Raw genomic sequence first — 27,248 nt, 5'->3', positions numbered from 1 at the left:
CTGTTCAGATCCTGATGCTAGATGTCTGAAAATGTGATTTCAGCTATAACTCTGAGCACATTTAGTTGGAATTTATGACTAGAGGTCCCTCTAAGCTCCATCAACTCCATCCATCTCACACCTTTATAAATAATACTAGTCTTCAGTTTCTGAATCCTTTAGGGCAGCCTTGGTGGTTTTTTTCCAGTGTCTGGAATACATCACATGCAAGATTTTACTCTGAGATTTCAAACTATGTGAGTACATACCAAAGAAAGAAAGAAAGAAAGAGAGAAAGAGTTTGGCCAAGTAATGTGGACATCATGGAGGGCAGTTTGGTGAACTTGGCACTTTCTAAGATGCAAGAGACTTCAGCACCACTCCTGGCCATACTAAGACTCAGTATTTCTCCTTTTTGTGCCTCAGTTTCCTTTCTATTTGGTTCCCAGCTAGCATTAACCAAAATCCTTGAAGGATCCCCATTGGGTTTAGCTTCAGTTGGATCAGGTCCATCAGTACCTTACCACTACATGTGGTGCTGTGAGAGCTACAGACAAAAAGTGCTAAGCAAGCAGAAATGTCACCTTTACTCCACTGACTTAAGTAGGAGCAGATGTGCGGAGGAACAGCAAGCACTTAGAACTATGCTTTAAACTTTCCATAAATACAGCGAAAGGAAGGGTCTAGCTCCGAGAGGTGCTTAGCATCCTGGATGGGGATGTTGCAGAGCTGAAGGGGTTGAGCAGTAGGAGGACATTTCAGAGGGGGTGCCAGGGTGTTTGCAGAGTCAAACCCTGTAGGATTATTTGAGGTTATTCCCCTTCGTACATAACCTCAGCAGTCACTACTGTAGCCCGATGCCTTGGGGAGTGGGTAAGGGAATCTATTAATATTCTTAGGAAAAAATTAGTATCCAAACAACTTTTTGTTTCCTTGTTTTTTACACGTCTGTGCTCTCCTCTGTCATTAGCTACAGTGCAGAGCCTGATATGCTCTGACAAAGAGCTATTGATGGTGTGCTTGTGTGAATTGGCCCAGCACTGGTCACAGCCAACTTCTGTGGGACCTGCTGCCCCCGTTTTACAATACGCTCTAGTGTGCTGAGCCATTTGTGAAAGGTCAGAAATGAACAGAGAAATGGACTGGAGTCAAAAACAAGTAGTCCTATAAATATCAGTCATAGTCAAAGGCAGTTTATTCCATTCCTCCCCTCTCTCTCCCTCTGTGTGTCTCTCCCTCCCTCTGTTGTGGTTTCCCAGATATAACTCCATGTTTCTCACTGGGGAGCTCTGAAAGGAAAGCAGCACGCACATTGCAGCTTCTGCTCCCATCTTGCACACATGGAATAACCCTCAGTCCCGCGAGCAGGACTGACAGCCGGCACAGAGTCCAGGCATCATCTGGACTCAGATGTTAAGTTTTGATTTCTCGGATTTTCTTTATCTGTAAGAAACTCATTTGCTACAGTTTGAGAACTAGCTTTGGCCACAGACGGTTTGGATTGGGACTCCTGAGGGCTCTTCTCCGTCTGGAGCTAACGTTTGAATTCACAATGACTTTAGCAGCTAAATTAGAGGATATTGAAGTGACGCTGGAGCACCTACTAATGGATGTGTTCGTAAGTAAGCTACTATTTCCTATTTAAAGTGAGACACTAATAATCCAGAAGGCAGCCTACAAATGTAATGGTCTATCCAAGTGTTGCAATGACTTAATTCCTTTACATTTCCTGCTAAACTGTGCCTGCAACACTATCAATGTGTTGTGGTATAGCTAAAGCATCTACTGTAAATGGTAATATGCAAAACTGGAACAGTGTGACTCCAGGGCAGAATATATTCTGCATTGGTTTTGTGTATCATCTAAAATTTTGATGAAGGACATCTAGAGGAGAAGAGATTTGGTCAGAACAGTTTGAGGAATATTTCCGTAAAAGAAGTGCACTGACAGAGCATTTAAACTGTGTATTGCTTAGTATCAAGTGTCCTTGGCTTTTGGATTTTGACAGCTCTTAGATTACAGTCTTTTACCACTTTGACTTTTGGGTTAGTTTTGTAAGAGATGGAGGAACAAGCAAAAGTAGTTGTGTTTTCAAGAAAATCAAGTTTATTCCTCCTGGATATATCAAACACTTTAAACCAGTGTTAACTGGAATTTCTTCCTTGAAATCATCAAAGCTCAGTGAAGCAATGTATGATTTGCTTCTGCACATAACAATCTGTTTGTATAGTCTCTTTTTAAAAGTTTATTTAAAATATCAAAATATTTCAAAAAAGTTTCCTTTTTTTCCAACACAACTTGATGTTTCTGTGCCTAAAGGTCAGAGTTTTGGAAGTTTTTTGGGGTGTGGGGATAAAACAATGACAAGGGATTGCCAGATCATTTATCTTCTTCAAAAAAAGTCATGCCAAGGTGATGCATACTCTCTGAATTCAGGCTGTAAGAAATAAGACAGCAAGTGAATTTTCAGAAGAGTTTTTTGGCATCGCTTAAATGAAATGCTTCCGATTTCAGGGTCTAGTGATGAGGAATCTTAGGCATCAACCACAAAAGTGAAAAACAGGAGAGTTTGCCAGCTTTCTAGCCTGTGGTCCAGTTACTAAGGCGTCCATCTGTGCTGTGAAATGGATTCAAGTCTCTCTGGGTTGGCATCTCCCCTCGGCGCTTTGGGGAGTGCCCTGTCCCCTTTCCCACAGGTTGCTGAGATAGGGGGTAGAGGAAAATAGTTGGAGGCTGCCCTGTCAAAGCCTTTACGTAGGGTATGAAATACTGAAATACTCTTTGGGCTGTAAGATTTGAATCAGCCTAATGATTATTTGCCACTCTGGGTTCAACTCCTTTCCCCAGCTCTGAGTACCATGCATCCCAGAGAAAATCCCTAAGGGTTTAAATCCCCATGACAAGCAAAGATGCAACATCCGCATCTCATGACCACAGCATGCTGTAAGTTAGTCTGCGTGGGAAGGGGCCGGTGCTTTCTTTGGACTATTTGCAGTTGCTGTAGAATAAACTTGGCACCACGATCCCTCTTGGTCTATTTGTAGCTCAGCATCACTTCATTGAGTTGGGTGCTGGACACTTGGGAGACTAAGAGCCTCCATGGGGCAGGTGTCATTGAACAGTGGGATGATTACAGACATTTTGTCACGGGGTAGCGCCAAGCAGTATCTGAGAGACTGCCAGGATCTAGAAAGCCAGAGGTGACTGAGTTAATTGAGGCTGAAAGAGCCAAAGCTACAATCCTACATGTGTCTTGTCATGTTTGAAGCCTCCTGTCCTGCTGGGAACCACACAGCCCTATGAGAGATGTCATAGGGAATCATTTCTTCTATGGCTCTTCATGCCATCATGAGCACTGTTTTGGAGCTGTGTCTAGGCTTTGTCCAGCCTTATGTTCACCTCTTGCCTCCATCCAAGTGTCTTTCCTCATGGGGTTTGGGGTTTGAGGTTTTTCTTAATGAGGGTGACAGTAGACCAAATAAAATATGGGCCAAATTCTCCAGAGGTGCAGGTGGCCTCAGTCTGTGAAACCAATGGATCTCTCCTCACGTTGTGTTCTGAACTGGTACCTCAAATGTGTAATTACAGAAACCCAGTGACACGTCCCCAGCTGGGACGTTGCAGTCACAGCTGAAATTGTGATGCAGAGACATGTCTATGCGGTGCCACGCTGTGCCACGCCAGACCCCCAGCTGGCTCTGGAAGAGCTGGTGTGTCAGTGCAGCATTGTGCAGGGGCACACTGCAGTAGTGTCGATGCTTCGCCCCCCTTGTCCCTCTGCAGAGCCTGGGGCTGGAAGACTCAGGGTAGCATGTCCAGGCTTCACAGCTTGCTTTGACTATCAGGACTGTGAATCTAATGTATGCAAATCAAGGAAATAAGTTTTCCCTGATGAGTAACCATGTTTTCAGCTAGCTGATCTCTTCTAAAAACTACCTAGGAATTATGGCAGGAAGAATTTTAGATAATCTAGACCAAACATTCAAAATGCAGAATCATTTTGTCTGACACGATCAGGAACAATTCTCAGGCTTTACTCATACATCACCTTCCCTTGCGGCTATGTTTGAACTTAAACCACCTGTCCATTGAGCAGTGCTAAAAATAATCTCTGCTACTGGACACAGAAAAGTAAATATGAAACTCAGTATGAAGGAAGGGCAAATCATAAAGCTCTGGCTGTTATAGACCATTCTGGCAGCCAGGTTCGTCAGAGGTCATCAATCCATTACCAAGTGTTTTGCCGTTACTGGCCAGACTAGTACTTGGGTGAGGAGCACGGGGCCAGGCCAGTGGGGCTGAACGGGCTGCAGGCTGATGGACTGCCACGTAACAGGACCCTCCTGGGAATGATCTCGAAGCCTCCTCCGTGCCATGCATCTTCATCCATGTCAGGTTTATTGCTGAAAGAATGAAGCCATCTGTCACAGTAATGCTCCTTTTCCAATTCTCCAGTGCCATCCACTGCTCCAAAGCAGGTGATTACTTACAAAATTAGGAAACTGTGGTCTGTGGAGCCTTGACTTGTCTTTTTTTTGTCATTTGAAGAAACCTGGTTTTAATGCTTATTGGACTGCAGGGGCAGTAACCCATTCCCAGATCAGTGGACCCTGACAAAGCCCACTTTAACTGCTCGTACCAAGCTAGCAAGCCCACTTTATCACAGTGCCGAGAGAAAGGTTATAGTGGACAGAAAATGAGAAGTAACCACCAGTTTCTAAAGAAAACTGAGCCCTAGCTCAGCTCAGACCAACCCACCTTGATGCAATTTAGCTTCTGCAGGAATACTGACTGAAGAAAGACTATAGGATTGGGCCAGCTTTTTGCTGGACAAGGTTTTTCACTTAGTTGTCCTATAGGAACTCACCTGGAGTGAGTTCAGCAGTTTCACAGGGAGGATGGCAAGCCTGGGCAGCAGATGTGTTTAATGCTTCCTCTGGAAAGCTAATATTACACGGGAACACTTTTTTAAACTTTTTTTTTTTTTTTTTTGGTGGAGACTAGAGATTTGCATCCACATGACATGAGCTGCCACTTCCTTCCAGGACATGGTGTACTCGCTGCGTTGTCATCCCGCTATCAGAGAAGCAGCTGTTGCTGCACTGACACTTCCTTTCCCCTGTTACCAAAGGGCGTTGGAGAGCTTTGCTGGGCTCTACAAGGCGAGATAAAAGGGAAGCCTCCAATGTGACATTTCATAATTAGCTGTCATCACCGGCAGGCTGCCATCGAGCTGCTCGATGAGCTGGGACTTGGCTGCCTGGAGAAACCTGGACAGGGAGGCAGAGGCCAAAGTAGGGACGCAGCGCAGGGACAAGCTCAGCAAGTCCCTCGGGTGTGCTAAGGGGGGGAAGAGGGTCTGGGTAAAATATACAGGCTCTGGATCCTTGTTTCACTGCTTGCATCCCTGAGCCAAACACTCCTCGCCTCTGGACACGCTAATTATTCTTGTGCAGTCTGTGAAAGGACACCTTTAAGGTACACCTCAGGACCAACTGTGCTGACTTCCAAGCCTTGCCTCAGGCACAGCTAGAGCGAGCCTCCATGATACACCAAGCCTAGCATGCCTGGGGCGCTTTCCATGGGATGTCTGGGAGGGTTCAGGAGTGAGGTGGGATGTGGATCCTGCCCTGCTGAGGGATGCTTTTCCTTGCATTATAGATGTGGCTTTAGACTTAGAATAAACAGACTCTCAAGCAAACAGTCAAAGGGATAATAATCCTGGTGGAAAACTGAGCCTGAATTAGTCAAACATCAGCTGGCCTCAAAAAGCAGACTGATTTCTGAAGGCAGGCATGACGAAGCTGCAGTGGATGTCCCAGGGGAGAAAGAGAGACTTAGATGAAGTCTTTAAACCGTGAACACTGTATCCCTGGCCCACTCCAAATAACACCTGGGAAACGACAGGCAATTTGTCTCCAGAGTTCATGGCGGTCTTAGACATCATCCAAACACAACCAAGCCTGCCAAATCCACAGTATGCTCCATAACTCCACCTACATTCCTGTAGACATCTATTTCTATAGCTGGCTCCTCAGCCTTCCTCCCACCACACTCCACAGATAAATATATACCTATGCATATATCTGTGTATAGATACAAATACCCATTATATTTGTGTTATATGAAAATATCTGTGTGTATATATATATTTAGGAAACTCTCTGATGAAAGTGACTTTCATGAGGGCTTCCTGGCACAGAGAGGGCTGTGGTTGCTATGCCCTGGGTGGACATAGCAATCCGAATTTGCTATGCTCCAGCCTGAGAAACAGCTGCTCTTCTCCCTCCCCGCATTGTCAAGTCCTGGCAGAGTTAACACTAAAATAGCAAGGATACGAAACTAAATCTCCATTTCTAATACCATAACTTAGCCAGAGGAAGTCAGAGGAAATTACCTGGGATGCTGCAAGTGTTCTGGCTCATTCTTCTGCCAGCTAGCAGTGAACAGGAACTAAAGTCTGAGACAAACTCCTACATCCAGCCAGATCTAAAGCTGGATATTTGAAGGAGGAGGAATCAAACCCTAACACTGAAGAGTCCAAAATGATGGTCAGCTCCCCTGGCCAGAGGTGCCAAAGGAGGCAGGGTTCCCTTGTGGACCTTGGCAATGGGGATAGAACCATGAGGTGGACAAGGCCACCCCATCCCAGTGAGGATCTGGAGTGGCGGCTACTGATGTCCACATATTCCAGCTCTTAAAACTGAGCTGCCATGACAAGGACATTTAAGTGACCTGTCTTTTTAGTAACAATAAATAGCAGCTGTGATCAGTGCCAGCTCTTCTTATCATTTTCAGATCAGGAAACTGAGACGGAGGGACATGAAGCCATTTGAGCAGCACCTCCTTCATCCTCCCACTTAAAAGAGAGTAGAAATCTAATTTCCAGAATCACAGTTTGGTGATTTTTTTCCATTCGGAGTATAATACTCCACCACAACTGCAGAATAATCCAATCATCAATGTCTGGGACACAGATCCCCAGTGCCAAGGATGAAGTATGCCTTTGGATCTATTCTTAGTATGGTCTGGCATAGATAGTTGTTATCTTTGTCCATTCTTGGGGTAATTACACCATTAACCTTCCTATCTTCTCATGCTATCAACACCGATAAACAGTAGCAATTCTCACAGCTGGTACTGAGGATGATCTGGAGAAAGGAGAGGTGCAGAAAGATGGTTGTAATGAACTTGCTTCGACCACCATTTGCACAGTGAGCCCTGCACACAGCAGTCTCCATCCCTGCTGTAATCAAACAAACGTTCTTGCAGTTACTATCGACTCTTGGTGTCTGTTACATTTTTCTTAATAACCATTGCAATAATAAGACATTATCAACATGTAAAGTGATCCATTAACCTCTATAGTGGCAATAAATTGTGTGGCTTTGCCGGGCTACCAGGACTTGCTAATCGAAGAGCTAGCAGGAAGTTCGTACTTGGAGCAGTCACAACTCATGCATAATGCAAAAGTGTGGGTGCTAACCTCACCCTCTGCAATATTATGGGTATTTCCACATGTTTATTTATCAGAGAAATCAGTTCTTTGAAGCAGCTCCTAATGAGTTGCTCGCTAGCAACAGCAACATCCTCCGGTTTATCCTCAGTGTCCAGTTTGCACGAGATTTAAAGGCTCATTTTCCACCACGGGAGTCAGCCTGAGTTCTGCCAGTGGGGTGGGTAGGAGCAGAATCGGGCCCCTTGACCTGCCCTAAAAGCTGTGGTTGCTCAGCATGATTGTGACATTAAAGAGTTCCGATTAGGTTAATCAGATTTTGCTTAGAGTCTTCTGAAAATGAGAATATAAAAATTACCATACCAGGTCTTTCCAATGAATGATCTGGTCCAGCATCATGTCTCAGGCAGCAACTAACATCAGGTGTCTACAGACAAATGTAAGAACAGGGCAAGTACGTAGCCACAGTTCCCACAGTCATCTTCCAACCACCAGTTGTTCGCACTCGGGGGTTTCCTGACCCTGAAGTGTTGTCTTTGAATTTAGCAGCCCACAGTAGACATTCTTTCATGAATTTGTTGAGTCATTTTTTGAACCCTGAGTTACTAGCCACAGCTGTCATGAAGATTCCTGGAGCAGAAGAAAAGCCATAGTGTTGTGCTGCAGCCTTGTGCACAGTGCTGTCAACTGCAGATAACTCCTAACCTCGCTCCCATGGGAGTCAGGTCGTGCTGTTGACCCTTGGAAAGCCTCTGTGGAACAGAAAGAGGCTTTGTGGAGCAGTCTGTGCTTGCTCACCCACGCAGAACAATGGACAAAAAGAAGATGAGAATCAAGAGCTGGGAATGCGAATGTCAACAGGGGTGTTAGCAAAACTGAGATAATTAAGTACAGCTACCAAGGGACACAGCAGAACTTCTGCTTGCTGGAGAGGTAGACCAAGAGTGGCCAGTTATCAAGCTTATTTTATAATCAGTGGGGAGACATCGACACTTTTAGGTATCATTCACCCCTCACTGACATAGGCAGCTGAAGCAGGTCTGGTGTTTCAAACCTTGCAAGTGCCCATTTCTCTTCGCTGATGAAGGTGTCCAGATGACAAGGTCAGATGAAAGCAACCAAAGTTAGCAGAGGTAAATGTCACTCCAGATATCTCCTGCAACTGAGGTAGGGTGTTAGAGCTTCGCAGACACAGAAGAGCTGAAGCAATAAAATATAAACTATAGGAATTACAGAGAGAGACTCCAAGGCTGAATATCCAGGGAGTCAGACAATTTTTTCACATTTCTTCATCTGTCCATGTAAATCTACAAAGCTCAGAACATAACCAAATTGGTTTTTTATTTTGCCAGTGTTAAGCAGTTCCTCTTCCAGTTTTGTGCAAACCCAGTTTTCTCCTCACTCAGAGAAAAGTCATCATTATTCCATGCCTGTGAGACCCCAACTACAAACCAAAATTTGCCTGAGAGGCTGTTTACCAAGTCTGGCAAGGCTTAAAAAAAAAACCCCTCCTAATGTCTTCTGCTTCCCTCCTTTCTTTAGGGACATGTTGGCCTCTTTGCTATCCATGTGGCTTTCTCTTGGGGCAACATAATTCTCTCTCCTTCCCTCACATAGACACATATGCTTTCCCGCAATATATTAAGATTAATCAAAGCAGTGTAACAAGGATGAAGTTTTAAAAGAGGGAAAATTACACAGAACAAAGAAGCATTTATCTTCACAGTGTTTGACATAGTCCATATGTCACATATCCTGTTTAAGCCTTAAATGTAGCTCAAGGCTGAGTGTCTTCCATGCCATGCTAGGCAAACCCCTATTTATTCAGGAATTGAAGCAAATCAGCAGTGCTAAGCACTACGCAGAAATAGCCCACGCACATTTTAAGACTTGATACTGAGATGCACCAAGTACTTGCACACTCCTTGCAGTCGCCAGGATTTCCAAAGACTTTAGACTAGGTCCCTGATAGAAATACTGCACGGTCATACCCTAGTTGAGTGCATGACTGCTATTGTATGCATCACATCCAGCCTCTGCTACACATCCACGATGTGGGAATGTGGTGGTGTTGCCAAATATCTCCTCTTTTGTTTATATAAGCCCTGGAAGTCAGAGGTGGCCTCTGCGATCCCTTCATGATGTTTACAGGGGCGTGTCTCCAGGGTGATGGGGTCAGGCAAGTTCCCTCCCTAATTAACTGCTGTCTCTCTGAGTTATGTGGGAAAGGATCCGACCTACCGGCACACTAAAACACAAGGGAAATGTCCTTCCATCTAGCAGAGGCCCCACTTGCTAACTGCTGCTGTCCTTCTGGACAGGGTTTTCCAGGAGCCCATCTGCCTGGATGTGCGGAGTCTGGGACCGTTCTCCCCAGCAAGGACTGTGCACAGGGCGGTGGGTGTTGAGGAGGACTGGAGGTGAGATGGAGGCTGCTCCTGGAGAGTCTGTTTGGTGGCAGTAGGAGAAGAGGAAGGGTGCAGGTTGCTCTGTCCCCTTTCCTGAAGACATTTTCTCGGGTGTCTGCATCTGTGCTATGACTTTCACTAGAGGCTGTGCCAAGAACTTGCTGGCTTAGTGGACACACCAACTGATGGGTCTAAGTGCTTGGCTAGGTGCAGTCTCAGCAGGTGACATCCTGGGTTTCACACTGCTCTGCCAGCCATTTCCCATGACACCCAAGGCTGAGGTACAAAAAGCAACAGATAAGTAAGTGGCCATGTGGATATTTCTGTTGAAATACCAATGGATGAGGAAATTTAGGAACATCTAACATTACATTCTAGGCTAACCTACAGCGATGTGCATCAGATCTCTGAGTCCAGAAGTGCTTGGTTCTGGTTTTCGGTTTAGGCTTATGGTAGTCAGACCTCCTAACATGTCTATGAAGTGCAGATGGTTAACCAACTATGCTGTAGCACAATGCAAAGCTGTCTCAGGAGCCTACATTCCCAATCATCTCGGTTGGTACAAGTGATGGACATGCTGCACAGTCCAACACCGTGCTGATCATTACGTAACCCAGAACATCAAAACAGAGTGAAACACAGCAAGAATCTCTGTTCAAGTGTGGGGCTGACCTTCACGTTCAGCCTGGATTGCTGCACCCAGCAAAGGCCCTCACATTCACTGCTTGCCCAGAGGAGACAGGGACGTGTGACGGTCTGTGTGGTCCCCAGATGTGACACAGCCTTGCCACACACAGGGGAAGCCCCTGGACTTTCACGACTAGGGGCTGCAAACAGCCTCTCTCACCCAGCAAGCTGCTGGGTTATTGACAGCTCTGATGGAAAAGGCTCATACGGGAATGGAGCTCCACCTGGTGTGTTTTACCACATCCCTCCCCAGGCTAGAGTGATCATAATGTTTCTCTGTAAAACACCATATAAGACTGGGAAATCAGGGGGGAGAATGTGTAATTTTAAGGCAAGCTGGATGTGCAATGACAACCTGTGCTTATCTTTCGCCCCCAGTGAGGCAGTTTCCTTTACAGTCTGATTCTGGGTGCAGTAAAACATAAGCTAAGTCACTGTAGGGACTGCAACCCCAAAGCATCACCCTGTTCTCCTTGTCTTCCTATTGTTCTGCCATGCCCCAACAAATCAGCCAGGGAGGATTTCTTGCAGTGGGAAGTAAGAAATTCCACCAAGATTAATAGGAGCTGCTGAAGAGCTTAAATGCAAGTGGTTTCTCTATCAGGACTCCAGGGAAGAATTTGGCTTTGCTATTGATATAGACCATAGATATCATCTAGGACGGAAAATACTGTCAGGAGCAGCAAATTATCCTTGTTCTCCTCTTATTCTGTTGCCATACTTGTGTCTTCATGGAGTACAGAACTTAAGTGGATTTTTTTTTTCTGTACTGAGTGACTTTTTAGTTTTATAGAACAGCGTCTTATTGATAGATCTGATAGATACCACATACTGCATTTCATTCTGTGCCACTGCTGTCACTGGTTTCCATTCACTGATCTCCGCTGGGCATACACTGATTTGAAACTCGACTCCTCTATTGCAAATATAAGACACGCTTTGCAGCAGTAAATGATTTCTCCCTCCTTTTCATTAAAGACCAAAAAAAAAAAATCTAGTCTAAATAGCAATCTATTGGAATGCACTTTCCTCTGATGCATTGTTACCGCAAACCGCTGCTCCTGGCAGTCTGCAATTAGTACTGAAAAGCATCCACTGCTTTAAAGAGTTTTGTCTTTCAGCAGTTAGTAAATACAGCGTGTCTCTTTTGAGGGTCTGTGGTGGTGAGGCCAGGACGTTCCCTTACAATAGTTTGGCTTTTATTTCCTACCATGCTGTTCAGTCTGGAGATCGTCTCTGCAGACCCGACAGCTGAACGAAGCCTCAGTGATGAGTCTGGCCATCTTAATCTGCCTCTGCAGTCAACTGCGAGAGAGAAGGGGCTCTCCAGAGGGAAATTCAGAATTTGATGGACTGAAATGCCCTTGGACATGCCTACATCTGCAACAAACACCTAAAATCTCTTTCTGGGAACAACTAGAAAGACCATCATGAGACCATGGTTGACATTACCTATCCTATAGGCAATCTATAAAACTAATCCTAATAGACTACCCTATACACTTGCTTACCAATGTATCTTGAACAACTCTAAAAATAAAAAGCCAGCATCTCATCTTTCCAGATGGTTTCTGCAGTCCTGATGATTCTAGTTTGGCTTCCCGTCTCCAGGTTCATAACAACTGGGAAATGAGGAATGAGACAGAAGAAAGAGAAATTGTCATAGTGGGTCCAGTTCTCCAGTTTTATGCGGTTTCTGTGGAGGATACATGTAGAGTTGTGCCTGGCGTGCAGCACAGGGAGGGAAGGAGGAGTGAGGCCCATTGGAATATGCAGGGATCTCGTTGGAACTGGTTCCAATACCATGCAAATGGCTAGATTTCTTCTACTTTTCACATGCGCAAGAGGTTTCCTGCAAAGAAGAATATTTGATTACTATTCAGCTGCCTTAAGCAATATGCAGATTTGCAATTCATTTGCAAAACCTAAAAACCTACGCAAAGAACTTGTAGTTCGTGGAAATGACTGAACATACTCTCCCCTTTCCCCTGTGGAGGAAATGAGTCTATGTGGTGCTTCATGCTGGTACCACTAGACTGTCTGCCTCTGGTCCTGGAGCTTGGTTGCTTGTAGACGCTGGTGGAGATGGTGTGTTACGGCTCTTTGTCCCCTCTAGTGGATAAAGTTCTATCTACAAGGCTGGTCTCAAAGACTTGGGCTTGAGGGGGACCTTGCTTGCAGGAATATGACAGCTCCTGGGGAAGGGGGCTGGTGTGAGCAGGAGCCCCCCCAGCCCAGGGCTGCAGATCAGGTGAGCAGGGAGATCTTTGCTTCTCTGCTCTCGTATGAAGCACTCGCCCCTGAGGTCCTGATGCAGATGTGACTCAGTTTTCATTCAGGCAAAGCTCCCACTAAAGCAGATCACATTAAAAAAAAAAACAACCCGTAAGAAGCAAAGACCCTAACCCTGCACCTATTCCACATAAAGAACCTATATAAGTCAGTCATGCTTAAGATATTTCCATCTTTTCCTGTCTCTCTCACTCTCTTTGGCAAGAGACATATGGAACTAATTATGAACAAAGGCTGATTGTTTTAATATTTAGAGTTTCCCACATCAAGTTGCTGGGTTTTTTCTTTGCCTGGTTTTAATGCATGTGCATATGCCAAGCAGATACAGAGTTTCTCTTCTTTATTTTAAACGATTGCTTTAAAGTCATGTCCCTAACACCTTCATCCTGGCTTTTGGACTTCGATCAAAACAAAGTATTTTTAGTTTTGCATTAAAACAAGAACAATACATGGAGGAAGGGGTTGGCTCCACAGCTCAGCAGATTTTGCTCTCCCAGCTAGACTGCTCCAAGGAAAGGAGCGTGGGCCAACATCTTTTCCGTTTTACTAAGCAAATTCAGAATACCACTATGGAGTTGGTGGACTGAGAAGCTCCTACTTTGTACACATTAACTCTAAACTGCATCTGGACCAGTACCTCTAACCGAGGCATGGAAATGAGCACAACATCCAAAACACATTTCTATAAAAACACGGGCTCTTACCTGGCTGCTTCGGGACAACTCCCAGCGTTGCAGAAAGTCTGTGGGAAGGGAAAATATTTTTCTCATTTCCAAACCACTTGTGTACCATTTAAAGTGTAAAAATAATTTCAAAGTTTTCTTCCACAGAAAGGAAGTATCATCGTCTACTAGTCTCTAATGTGGCTTTGTAAGAGAAAAAAGAAGTAGACATAGAGACTGACTTTGTGAAGACAACACTTCACAGTTATAGGCAGCTGTAATATAACAATTTTTGTAAGTGCAGATAGAAGCTGTAGGCATCACCAGGCAGGCTTCCACTGATACACATGTATACAGACGTGAGTGTGAGTGGTAGTGTCTGTTCCCTGTACTTACGCATGCACTGCCCTGCGCCGTACAGACCACGTAGCCTGAATCGGTGAGTGCTTGTGTTCAGCGGAGCAGCCCAGATGATCCGTTCGAGCCCTGTGCTCTGGGCATGTGCTTTCCAACATCTAGGAGAGAGGAATATCTGAACGTCGGATTTAACATTAATCTCTGCACCAGATGGTGATACACCAGATATTCTTTTTAAGGTGAACATGTGATCTACTGTACAGCAAACCAGAGGGGTCTGCAGTCACATGGCAAAATGTATAATAACTCTGATGATAGAGCTTTGATTAGACAACTGACCTGGTTACCATCTGTAGCAACAAGAAGCGAGCTTGACATTTTTGGAACATTCTCCCCAGAAGCTTAATTCTTCCACCTCTGTGGCACAGCAATCCTGCTGAGCAAACTACACCGAGAAACAGAAGGAAGCTAAAGATACGCTGCTTGAAGCATGTTGTTAAGGTTACAAGGCTTGGGTTTTCCTTTTTTTTTTTTTTTTTCCTTTCCCTTTTCCCCCCCTCCTTCTTTCAAACAAGCCACATCTTGACTCATATGGTCTGATGTGAAAACCCACTCGGCTATTTGATAGTTGGGAAATCTAGATGAGACTGTAAGTTATTTCAAAGGAAGCCTGTGTGTGCTGTGAACTCTCTCACACACATACACGCACACACACACGAGTTAGCTTTGCACTATGGTAGTACAGACAGCTGTGACTCCGGGTAGGACCCGAAGACTTTTATTCAAAATACCATATGGATCACTGAGGAGACGCAGTGTGGAAAGGGTAAGCCATGATTTCTTTGTCCTGAATGCATGCCCAGAGGATGAGGAGGGTACCATTTGATAGCAGTTGTCTGCCCTGTTAAGCAGTCAGAGCTAATAGGGGTTATGTCATGGTGCGTAGAAATTACTATTGGTGTGTGCCATGGTGTGTAGAAATTACTATTGATGGGACCTGTATGGTGATGAATGGGAATTAGTACTAGTCAGAGGCTGTGTGATAACTTGGGGTAGTAATCAGTGCCAGCAGGAACAATAAGATAACATGCAGCAATTAAAACTAGTTAAAGGCTCTGTGATAATATTTGGAGGTAATAATTTCTGAAAAGGATAATTTCTAATAATCAGTACTCATTGAGGCAGTGTGATGGCATACAGCAGCACTGACCTGTAGCAGTGGGGAGTAAATAAAAATAATAATAATAATAATAATAATAATAATAATGTCAAATAATGAATACCACTGGAAAGCACAGGCTGATGTGGAAGGGCTCTGCGTAAGGGAACACAGATGCAGATGCCCACTAGCGCCTGTCCCAGCAGAGATGTATAGCGAGCAGTGGTTGCACAGCACCATATGGGCTGTACAGTGCACGACGCGTTGCTCTGGTCGGTGCCACAGCAGGGCTGGCAGTCCCTGGCTGGCCAAGGCGATGCTGTTGCTTTCTTGCTGTAGCAGGCGTAGCAGCAGGTCCTGGGGAAGCCGTAATTATGTCATTAATTTCCTGAAAGCACATCGCCTTAGCGGCAGCGCCAGGGGGACCAGGGGGGATCCCATCATTTTGAAGGACTGACAGGCTGACAAAGAGGCGGTGGCTGGGACATGGGGCTCGGCTCAGTGAGCGATGCACACCTGCGGAGCGCACACCGAGGGCACACCGAGCAGTTCGGGCTGCCTTTGCCTGCCGAGCTGTCTCTGCCGGACCTGGCAGGGATGGCACAGCCCCCCGGGGGGACACCTTGCACACCCCCTCTGCTTGTCACTGCTGATATCCCCCAAAACGGTGCTCGGCTCAAGGGAACGGGCACGGTCTGCACGCTCCCGGCCACAGGGCGTTTGGGCAGGGTGCTGTAGGGGTGGGCGAGGGATGCTGCGCCCACTGGCCCATGGCTGGTGGCAGGTGAAGAAGCTCTACGAGCCCAGAGCAGCTCAGAGTTGCCCCATGCAGGACTGAGGGAAACCTTTGCTCAAGGCATCTGTTTTGCTGAAAAGCAGTTTTGCGGCAGCTGAAGCCACCTGTGAGTTTACTTCGACTCTGTTGCATGTGTCACTCAAAAAAAATATCTGGTTTTGGACATTTCAAACCAAATTTTTTTTCTACATTTTATTTCAAACAGAGTGCTATTTCATCTGGATGAATGTCTTCATTTTTTTAAGGGATATGAAAAAAATTCTCAAAAATTAAATGCAGGTCAAAAACTGTTTCAGTTAAACACAAAGCCCTTTTTTTGTTTGTTTTTCTTCCTTCTCCATTTGGCAGAAGGGAAAGCAGAATAACTTTGTGTCAACCTGAAACATATTTTCTTTGCCTTTCCAGTCCATCAAGCAAACCAAAGATAATCAATTATTCACACAGCTTTGGTCTGCCATTGTTTGATTGTTGTTCGTTGCTTTGGAGCGCGTTCAGAAATGTCCCTTCTGGTAAATTTGGGCTTTGCGGTTCAAGATGCTGGTTCTGAGAGGGGCCCAGGGCGGGCAGTCCTGCCTGCAGCCTTAACCTGCCTTGGGGACAGGGTTTATTTGTGTCCCCTGTACAGTGCCCAGCATCGCTGCAACATCGGCCAGGGTTCTCCCCTCCGGAGAGGCACTGCTGTTGCTGACCTGGATCACAGGAGGTGGGTCGGCGTCTGGTGGCCTTGCAGCTGCTCTTGCAAATGTGGGGAGGCGGAGAGTCTGGTCTCGCCTTCAAAGGCGGCTTCCCACAAGGTGGCAGATGGTTTTTCAGCCAGAGCAAGCTCTCAGCTGCTGCAGGGCAACCATCCTCCACTGCTGCTGGCCATGATGGGTGCCTCCCCGTCTGGAAGGGCTCAGGCTTTCATGCAGACCATACATGAGACCAATGAGCCTAAAGACAAGTCATATAACAGTGTGGAAAATGGGGCACCACTCTCCTCCATGCACGCACACATCCCCTTTGGAAACATGCTATCCATTCTGACCTACCTGAGCAACAGCTGCCCGAGTCTTTGCTCTGCTGTGTGCATTAGTCCATGTGATGGAGAGGTGTAAAAAACAGCAGTGCTCTCACAGGGTGTTTCCAGGAGATAACCTCGTGGTGGGGAGCAAGGGAGAGCATGGAAATACCTGCAGGAGAAGGTGTTGGAGAAGGTCAGTATTTATATAGGAGGCAAGAACGGATGCATAAGGATAACCAGCGCTGCAGGGGACACACTTAACAGCTCCATGCACAGCCAAAGTGACCGGCCTCTGTCAGGGGGGTCTGTGTTGTTTTCTTTTCCCTCACATCCACAGTTTATTTCTCTCCTTCCCACTTCTTGACCTCAGGTTGCAGTGGTTTAGGATTCTTGTCAAGCAAATGCTGGAGCCTTGCTATAAAGGTTGTCAGAGGACTTGGTAGGATGGTCTTTGCAGCCGTCTCTTTTTTTGTCCTAAAGCTCTGTCCTTGCTGTTATTCTGCCTCATCACAGAGCCACCCCACCAGGCACCTGGCCCGTGAGGTTGTGGTCAACCTGGTTGAAGCATAAATCGTGCTCTCTCTCCCTGGAGCTCCCCACCAGCTAGAGGTGGCAGGGCAGATCCCCTGCGCTTGAGGTCCTGAAGCTGTGCAGAAGGTGTGTTTCTAAGCTCAGAGTCCACAAAATCCCGCTGCAGCAGTGAAAGAGCCCGAAACACGGTCTCGAGTGAGCAAGTTGCACATGTAAAGCCTGAGATGTGAGAGATCTGTGCAATGCGTGGCATGCACCCAGCAGAAGACATGGTTTTGCAAAGGCTTTTGCAAGTCCAAATAAAAAAGGACAGTGTTAAATATTAGTAGGTATGGCATAGAGACCACCAAACATGTCAGCTGAGGTACAATTAAGTTTTGTGCCGTGGGGCACACCAGCAGCCAGTGTCAGGACTGAGACATGAGTTGGATTCATCTAAATCAATGCTGAGGTCTATGAGATATCTCCACACTGGCCAGCACCTCGGGCTGCCTTCGAGCTCACTGCAGAGGTGGTCAAAATACTCTGTGGGGGTTGCAGAGGTGGTGCCCTGAACACCCATGTTTGGCTGAATCAATAACTCCTTAAACCCCAGCCAGCTCTCCTTTAGCCAGCATATACAGGGACGCCTTGCTCAGAAGAGGAACACCCCCCCCAAAACCAGGTGACATGAATTCCATCTCTAACACAATATTTCTCAACACAGAGCCCTCCCTACCAGATCTTCCTTCTCTGGGTCTCCTTCCCCCACCAGTAAACATGCACGTTAAATATGTAGTCCTTTCTCCCTTTGCATTATTAATGTGAGACGGTTTATGCCCGCGAGCTATCTTTATTGTATCCATGTGCTGCGGATGTGTGAGAGGAAGATGAATAGAGTCCTGCTAACGTCTAACAAATGCCTAGCGCCATTCAGAGATCTCCTTCTGCTGTTGCAAGGCACTGGTAAAGAAGAACACATATTTACTCCTTCTCTCAAGACCTCACTGGCTATTTTCCAGCCACAGGAATGTTTCTCACCACAAACACCAGGCATTGTTTTTTTGAGTTAGAAAGCCTAGAGAAAGCATGCAGCTTTCTTGTATTAAAAAAGAACAAGTCTGCCCTCTCTTCTGCCTTCAAGGCTCAAAGGATGACACTACAGATGCTATGGAAAAAGGATGGCCATCTCCAGACTAACTGAAGTGAAAAAGAAACAAATCAAGCTGGGAAAGATATGGCTGGAAAAGCCATTTTAAATTAGGTCTTGCATTTTGCACCCCGGCTTTAGGTCCCAGCTCTCAGCTACGGTAAATTAAAGACCCTGTGCCCAGTTGTGTTAGTGGATGCTTGCGGCTCAGCAGGATTTTAGTCCAGATGATTGGTTTTTTTATTTCTTGTGCCTCTGAAGAAGAAAAGCTAAGATTAAAAATGCAACCAGAGCCCCAAGCCAGAACTCCACTGGCCATTACACAAGTGTAAATCTACACCAGCGCAGAGCTGGGACTGGTATTTACCTGTGACACTTCCTCTCTGAATGGATATCCGTGAACACTCATTCATATCATGACTTTAAAACACACCAGGCAGAGATAAATCCGTAAATGGATATTTATTGCCATAGAAAACAGATGGCAGAAGACAAAGCTCCCATGTTCTTATCCCAAGCTGCAAGCACGTCAAGAATGTGGCAGGAAACGTCATTCCTCTTATAAATAAATTTCTCTTGAGAAGAGAGAACCCAGGGCTGAAAAAAAAAAAAAGAAAAAAAAAATTAGTCTTTCTGCTCTGCAGGCCAAGTCTGAGGCAGGTTTTCCCACGCTATTCTGTAGCTTATGGCGACCTTTGTTTTTGGCAAGAGAGGAGGTTGCCTTCAAGCAAACCCGGCAAAAAGAGTTTGTCTTGCTGCTGTACTACATCTACCAGCATTTTTACTACTCTGAGTTATTGATTTTCTTTTTATACTGGACAAAGCATAATTCAGCATTTGGCTTGTTATTAATCATTTTTTCCAGCATGGATTCAAGAGCAAAGTGATCAGAAACCCATACCATGGGCTGTAGTGCAGGGCAAGGCAGATCTGGCTGCGTTCACGGTGGAGTGATCCTCATTCGTTAAACCCTCTCGTGCGAGGCTCTGTGAGTGATGCTGCGAGCACTCGCTCTGACACCACGACTGAGTGAGTGCTTCAAGGGAAGTTGATCTTTCCAGTTCATGCTATTTACTTGCAAACTCTTACGCTAGCATGCAGGTTCTGCAGACCTTTGCTCAGCACCTTCAGTGACATTTTTTGGATGGGTCTCTTACCTTGACAGCATCCCTACCAATCTGATAGACTGCCAAGGTGACAGCAGAGTTATTCAGATACCGTGGGTAACAAAAGAACAGTAGATAATTGAGTGTGGAAGTTTTCCAAGAGAGAAGAGAGACCTTGAAGCAAGGAACTCTTGTTGTCTTAGCTTTTTTCTGGAAGTCATTCAACTCTCAAGGTGATAAAACCAATATACAAACTTAGAGCGGTGAAAAAGCAGCAAATTGCAACACACTTTATTTGCAATGAATTATTCACCAGCCCTACAGACAAATAATTGTGTCAAAAAAAAAAAAAAAAGAATAAGAGGATAACCTTAAGTAGCATAACTGTCACCTGTATAATGCTCTGATATAATCACTTGTGACTGCCGAAACATCAATTTTATCTTCTTCATCTGAGCTTTATCTCTCCTGACCTGTTCACAAGTATTTTGGATGAATTGGTTTAATTTGAACTCTACCTAGACAGATAAATGTTTGGCGCACCCTCTCAGGTGTCTGGAAGTTGTAATATTTTGTGACACTTCTAAAAGGTGTAACAAATCAAAACAGACTTTCCCGTGAAATGGATCAGGAGCTGTGCCAGACTTTATCCCCCCAAAATGGATGCAGGTTAACAGTGCAAGAGGTGAGAGCACAGCAGAAGCTAATGGGTAGTGACTGGTGAACTCTGCAGAGTTCGGAGCTGGGATGCCGCTCAAATTGGCTTTCAAATGGTTGGAGCTTAATTGAATTATCGGAAGCTCTCAAGGCCTGGAGACCTCAAGAGCAGAGGCTCACTTGTGAAGTTTCCAGTGCTTTGATTTTTATTTTGATCAGAAAATGAAAAGCTTTTTTCATTACAGTTTGACATTTGTTGCCTTTGCATAGGCAAGGGTCGGTCAGGGGATAGAGCAAGGGCAAGCCAGGGGGCAGAGATTTGGGAGCCAGAAATGAGCCAAATGTTTTGAATTTTGGTGAATGGAAGGGAGGGATCATGGGAATCGACTCATAAAGCTTCAGAGGGGGTGCAAATGCTCCTGTAGATCATGGACCCTTTTGGTCATCAAGCTAATAAGCCTGCTCAAAGGGCTTTCTCAGGTAGCTAGGACCATGTCTGGACCATACCCCCACCAGCAGCCCAAAGCTCAGGTCTTATGATGGTTTAGGACCTGAGTAGTTTGCCTCGAGGTAGTGCTCTACAGCCTAAAAGGCAAGAACTTACCATCCCTACAAGGAGCTTCCTGGAAGGGCTTTTCCATACAGAGACTGTGTTTCATGCGAGGTTGGCCATGCCTTCAGTTCGGTTTTAAACTCCAGATGTAGAAAGTCTCTAGACTTTGTCAATTCATGATCCATACAAAAGATAGCTTAAATGTTGCTTCAAAAATTTCCTGAACTAACAGCATCTTCAGACAACAAATGCAAAGTATAATACATGTCTCTTTCCAGTTCTTAATTTCTTGATCGATCTTTTCATCCATTTAGATCAGGTTACTGTAAGTTTATGAAAAAACCCCAACAAACCCACACACCAAAAAAGCCACCCCAAAACAGTGGCTGAGCAACAAACTTAGCCTTCATAGAGCTTTTCCATTTTCACTCTTGGAACATCTTTGGTCCAGACCAGGCACCAGCATAAGGCTGGTTAAACACCAGCAGTGACTTCAGTGAATCTCACAAGCAGCAGGACCCTTCTAACCAGCCTGATAGAAATCATGAAAGGCTGTTCTGACTAAATCTGTTCTGTAGATAGTCACACAGTTTCTATTTTGCTGATTGACAAAGTCCAGAAAGTTGGATTTAGATTTCCAGCATGCTTCCAAACTTCTGATCAAACTTTCTGTATGAGCTTAGCTTATTTCCTGGTGAAATATGTATTACCCTCATTGTCTAATCATTTCTAATGGCTTCAAAGAAATGGTGACTTTTCATTTTACCAGCAGATGAATATGAGTGATTCTTATGCTTTAATTTTTTCTTGTTGGGACCAAACTCTCCAAATTGCACAGGCAAGGAGCGCAATTAGTGTCCACTTCCCAGAGATCCCACATGAAAAGCTTTTGAAACGATAATGGGCTGCAAATGATGCGATTTAGTCACCCACACACACTCTACAATCCAGCTGTACTTCTGGAATATATTTAGAAGGTGTAATTATGGTGGTGCACGCTTTGAAATATATGAGCAAGTTTCTTAAGTGAGGTTGAATTTCATTTTAGTTTGCAGCACTCCCTCTATAAAAGCCACCCAGTCTTGATGGGGTGGGACCATGGATATTTATTTTCTCTCCAGGTTTTGCATCATCATAAATTAGGTAAACTCCATGTGAAACAATAGCTAAGGACAGACAACCTGCAATTAATGTTGCTGCACTAAGCATCTGCCCTTTGGAGATCTACGCACACAACAACTACCATTTTACTGTTTCACAATTTTAGATCAGAATAGAAATCACTGCAAGAGTGAACCAAATTGACCTTAACTCAAAAGTTTCTGCCACAGGGAGTTTCCACCCTGCCAACTCCCAACAGATGAGTGATGGGATGAGATGTGTTTTGGAGATACTCATTTAAGAGAGATTAAAGGTAGTGGTTTATGTTCTTGCTAGTGTGTATTTCCCGTGTCAGCTGCATTCCACTTGTACCTTCAGCCAGCCTCCATTTATAAGTTTGTCATGCAACTGTAATAATTTTTACTACCTTTTTAGGCCTCTTCAGTAGTCAAAGAAGAGGAGAGAGTAATGTGTATCTTCTGGTGGCAACATATCCTCATATCTTCAAAGACAATTTAGGATGGGATGAATTGGCCTCTGTGTTGACATCCATCTTCCATTAACTGCAGAGTAAGCAAATGCCTTTCTAGTTAGTGGCGATAAACACAGACTGCCATGTCTGCACTGCATGCTTGCTCCTGGAGACCAAATCCAGATGGAGCATCCAGGGTAGCCCAGCTCAGATGTGAACATCCCCACAACAGAGGTGTGACCCCATGACTGTATTTTCACTAGCTCTGCACATGGCCCTGTGAATCTTTGGTTTATCAGCCCAGGGTTTGCCCTCGTTCCTGCAGTACCACCTCCAATAGTTGTGGGACTTGTGGGAGAAAGTGTCTGTCCTTGGAGGGAAGTTCTAGGGGAGCATGTGCACTGCAAAACAGAAGGACTGCACCCCCTTTTAGAGAACATATAAATCAATTTCATAGCCAGAAAAGCCGCCCAGGTCATTCATGCTGGAACTACTGTACGTTTCTCACAGCTTTTCCTGTGTGGAAGATCAAATGAGCAAGAGCTGGCTCTGTGTCATTGTTCCTCTAGTCAAGGCTTGCAAGCACAGTGCAAGCCTGCATGCTAACAAAAAGTGTGCCTCTTGCAATATAGTTATTGATTTTGCAGCAAACTACGTGGCTACCATTCTCTTTACTGAGAGGTGTCAATGTTGCCATCCTTCTGGTGGCCCTGCCCTCATAGCCTTGGTGGTGGTCTGCTGCTCCTTTAGATCAGGCTGGAAAACTGTAGCATAACATGATGACTGTGATGTCTTTGGAGTTAGAGCCAGGCAGAAGGTTCTGCTTCCTTATCACTGTGGATTGCTACATCATCGCATAAGTCCCAGCAAAGCAAAAACTTGTGCCACAAGAGCAGCAACACATGCTCTTGTCCACCATATGGATGGCTCCACCAGGCATAAAGGAGGTGCTGAGCAGCAGGGTCCTGGACTCCAGGCCCCTCTCTGTGTCCTTGAGACAGTGTTTGCAGACATAGTTGTTGAATTTTAGGAGCCTATGTGTTTGGGGTTTTTGGGGGGAACTCAGGGTGCTTGGCGTTTCTTTTGGAGACGTGTTCAGAGAGCCTGAGGGAATGTCTGAACCTGCTCTGAAGGACAATGCCATGGACATCTTCTGGGTTGGTCTTCCACATTTACATGCTTGCAGGCTTGAGATAAGGGCAACAGAAGTAGATCGTTGAAAATGCACGGTGTGGCTTTATGACCGATGGCTTGATAAAATGCCAGATATGTCACTTGAGTACCAGGCAGCTGGGGAGATAGGAAAGGGACTGCATCCTGTATTTGCACCCTTTCCAAAAGCCTCTCTTTCATTGCAGGATAGATATAATCTGACATTCAAAGCAATATGTGTCTCATATCAGCTTCTCTGCATAAATGCCTGTATTTACTGCATCTGAAAGGGATGCTGAGATCTGGCTGGGTGACAGCACTGTGAGGTGCTCAGGGGAAGAGCACAGGATCAGTGTGCTCCCCTGATCAGTGCGATCCATGGGAAATTACCACTTTTCAGAGAGGAGAAAGCCAATGTCCTTTTCCTTCTCCACTGTACTCCAAAAAAGCTCTCCAACATCTTGCTTTTATTAATCCTTTTGCTGTACATTCAGTAGACATGGTATTTCTCTAGCCACAAGGCTTTTCCTGCATTGGTTGTAATATTATCCATGATGCTTTGGAGCATCTTAGGAAGCTAAATGAGGATGGCAACAAGTGACTTTCTGTCTTTCAGTCTTCCCTTAGTCAATCTTAATGTATCAGCAGACAGCGGGGAGGAGGAGGAGCAAGGTAAAAACCCCCCAGGTAGTTTGTCCTCATTAAAGGTCTAGATTTTCACAGAAAACCAAGAAAAGTGAGTTGCAAATGTTTCACAGACTGTCCTTGCCTCAGAGCTAAGCTCAAAGCTGTTACTGTTGCCTGAGGGCAGAGCCTGGAATTCCCAATTTTTGAAACTACCATCCAAGAAAATCTGTCAAGGCTAATATGATGGATGGGCTGTTGCAAGAGGGAACCTTGGCAATCCTAGGTCACAATTTAAAATGATTCCTTACAATACATCGGGCTTTACATATTACAAAGGCTCTGCAGTCATTGATCCTCTCCAGACCTCTGCAAGACCCAGCCAGAGCTGTCGTTCCCGCTTGGCAGCCAGGATGCTTTCAGGGTAAAAGCCAAGGTGAACTGGCTACACCGTGCAAATCTGTGTGTGTTTGAAGCAGGATCAAACTTCAGGGCTCCCATTAGCTGGAAGTGCACATCCACACCCCCTTCCTCCCTCTCCAGCATCTCTCCACCCAACCCATGTTTGCAAACCACACAAGGGACTAGGAGGAGGCTTTCTAATTTTCATAATTTCCACTCTGAAATGTTGGAAAGCTTCCTTTTTCCATCCTGGACTTTGCTGTCATGCAGCCATCGTGTATCCTCCTGTAAACTTTCAAATGCACCAATAGTGGCTGTTTCCTGCAGATGAAAAAGGGTTTGCTTCAGTTACAGCAAGTGGGAACCCAGCCAAGAAGAGTCATAAAACTAGAGGACGTTGATTTTTAAAAGCACAGTTATGTTACTGCATTCCAACACATCCAATCAGTCAACGGAGAGCAGTTAAAGTGGCCTTGGGGCCAACCTCCAGCTTCTGGAGGATGGTGTCAGGGGAAAGATAAGCAGGCTGATGCCAACAGATGATCTAGCCCCTTGTCCTCACAATTGATCACAGCAGACTGCACGGTGCTGGCCAGACTCTGGATTGCAGCAGCATTTTGAAAACTTTTCATTTCTGAGCTTTGTTTTATACTAATCCACAGATGTTGTTAAACGCTCTAGACTGGAAGGGAAATTGCTGAAAGATTCAGGACAAGGATGTAGGCAGCATGAATGTTTTCCTGCAAAGGCCAAGAGATGCTGTGAGGTCTCTGAACATCCCTTACAGAGCCCGATACTGGTGTTTTCTCTGAAGTCAGCACCTTCCCTTCCCCAGCAGTCCTCTATTTAAGGGTCTGAAGGTGAAAGGACCCCATCTTGCACAAGTCCATGGGACCTGATGAGATGCATCCATGGGTCCAGAGGGAACTGGTGGATGAAGTTGCTAAGCCACTCTCCATCATATCTGAGAGGCTGTGGCAGTCCGGCGAAGTTCCTACTGACTGGAAAAGGGGAAACATCATAACCCCCATTTTTAAAAAGGGAAAAAAACGAAGACCTGGGGAACTACAGGCCGGTCAGTCTTATCTCTGTGCCTGGCAAGATCATGGAGCAGATCCTCCTGGAAACTAAGCTCAGGCACATGGAAAATAAGGAGGTGACTGCTGACAGCCAACATGGCTTCACTAAGGGCAAATAGTGCCTGACAAATTTGGTGGCTTTCTATGATGAGGTTACAGTGTTGGTGGATAAGGGAGGAGCAACTGACATCATCTGCCTGGACTTGTAGACATTTGACACTGTCCTGCATAATGTCCTTGTCTCTAAATTGGAAAGTCATGGATTTGATGGATGGACCACTCAGTGGATAAGGAATTGGCTATATGGTCGCACTCAAAGAGTTGCGGTCACAAGGGTGGTGAGACACTGGAACAGATTGCCCAGAGAAGTTGTGGATGCCCCATCCCTGGCAGTGTTCAAGGCCAGGTTGGATGGGGCTTTGGGCAACCTGGTCTAGTGGAGGGTGTCCCTGCCCATGGCAGGGGGGTTGGAACTGGATGGTGTTTAAGGTCCCTTCCAACCCAAACCAGTCTGTGATTCTATGATTCAATGATCTTGGAGGGAAGGGAGCAAAACATTTCTGAAAGTTGGCACATTTTAGAGAACATCCAGATGGAAACCCACAAATACAGATACCCTGAATCACTTGAGGACAGATCAGGGATCTTCTGCAGCCCAGGATATGTACCATCACACTCTTGCACGCAGGCCATCTCCCGTAAGGTCATTGTTTTGCAAGGAGAGACTGCAGGACTGGCCTCAAATTCCCCGGGCACTGGCCTCTGAGAAACCCTTCGTTGTTTGTGTTTCGTAACAATTGCCCATCAGGGACGCACTGACCATCTCTGCCTCCTAGCTCCTAGCTTGCAAAGCTAAGAAATATCAGCATGAAAATGTCCACATTCTCTTATCCTGGAATGAACTGACCACGTCCGGTCAGCTGGGGACAGAGCCCAGAATATCATCTATGTGGGCTTTTCTTTCCCATGACAGTTTCCCAGTCAGAGCTTGAGTAAACATGAGGTCATCACCAATTTATAATTGCTGAGATTTATGTCTCTCCCAATCAATTTTTATAGAAGCAGCAATATGCTTTCATTCTTGCTATTCTGCCCATATCTTTATCACTCTTCTGACAAAACCAAATACCCTATTTTGAAATCAAACAGATTCACAGAGGGTGTTTCCTGCCAAGGCAGCGATTCTTGTCTGACTGGACCACTGTCCTGAACAGTGTTGATTTTGGTGTGCTTCAGACATAAATCTTCCCAAAGACCATTTCTCTCACTGCACAGAATAAGAGCCCTATTGTTACAGCTACAATGCATTTGGGACATGTCTCTGTTGCACTTTAGACCAAGGCAGCCACTTAATGGGTCCATTCATATCACTGAGTACCACGTTTTGTCTCCTTTTCATGATGGAGCAGAGTGGTCCCAGGCACCATACCTGGAGAAGATGAGGGTGGTGGGATTGATGTTGTCTGTGCCCTCTTTTTGGCTGAGCACTGGCCTGGAGGAGTGTTTATACCAAAGCCTAGGCAAAAGGAACAGGTTGCCTGGAGAGGCTGTGGAGTCTCCTTCTCTGGAGATATTCAAAACCCTTCTGGACCTGATCCTATGCAACATCCTCTAGGTGATCCTGCTTTAGCAAGGGGAGTTGG

General features: G+C 45.5%; 1 protein-coding gene and 1 long non-coding RNA gene across 7 annotated transcripts in view; one reads left to right on the top strand and one right to left on the bottom strand.

Moving 5' to 3' along the window:
- Positions 1-27,248, top strand: part of FRMD4A (FERM domain containing 4A) — a 383,039-nt gene that overhangs the window by 153,664 nt on the left and 202,127 nt on the right. Inside the window, exon 1 of one of the 6 annotated variants that reach the window (XM_075767394.1) lies at positions 1,281-1,597. The exons of 3 other annotated variants lie outside the window; for them this stretch is intronic. In XM_075767394.1, coding sequence (XP_075623509.1) covers positions 1,532-1,597 — 66 coding nt within the window. In that variant the 5' untranslated portion in view covers positions 1,281-1,531. Of the gene's footprint in view, positions 1-1,280; positions 1,598-14,453; positions 14,668-27,248 lie in introns of those variants that run through there. 2 more of the 6 variants (XM_075767783.1, XM_075767306.1) reach the window with 2 other exon arrangements.
- LOC142604151 (uncharacterized) lies at positions 12,207-14,327 on the bottom strand. The gene is made up of 4 exons (XR_012838053.1): positions 14,181-14,327; positions 13,881-13,999; positions 13,527-13,564; positions 12,207-12,382 (listed from the first exon to the last, which is right to left on the bottom strand). It is a non-coding gene; the product is annotated as an uncharacterized LOC142604151 (long non-coding RNA).

The sequence above is a fragment of the Balearica regulorum genome, chromosome 1 (genome assembly GCF_011004875.1).
Source record: "Balearica regulorum gibbericeps isolate bBalReg1 chromosome 1, bBalReg1.pri, whole genome shotgun sequence".
NCBI classification, from domain to species: Eukaryota; Metazoa; Chordata; class Aves; order Gruiformes; family Gruidae; genus Balearica; species Balearica regulorum.
The sequence above is the reverse complement of the archived record's forward strand: the minus strand, read 5'-3'. Positions and strand labels throughout refer to the sequence as shown.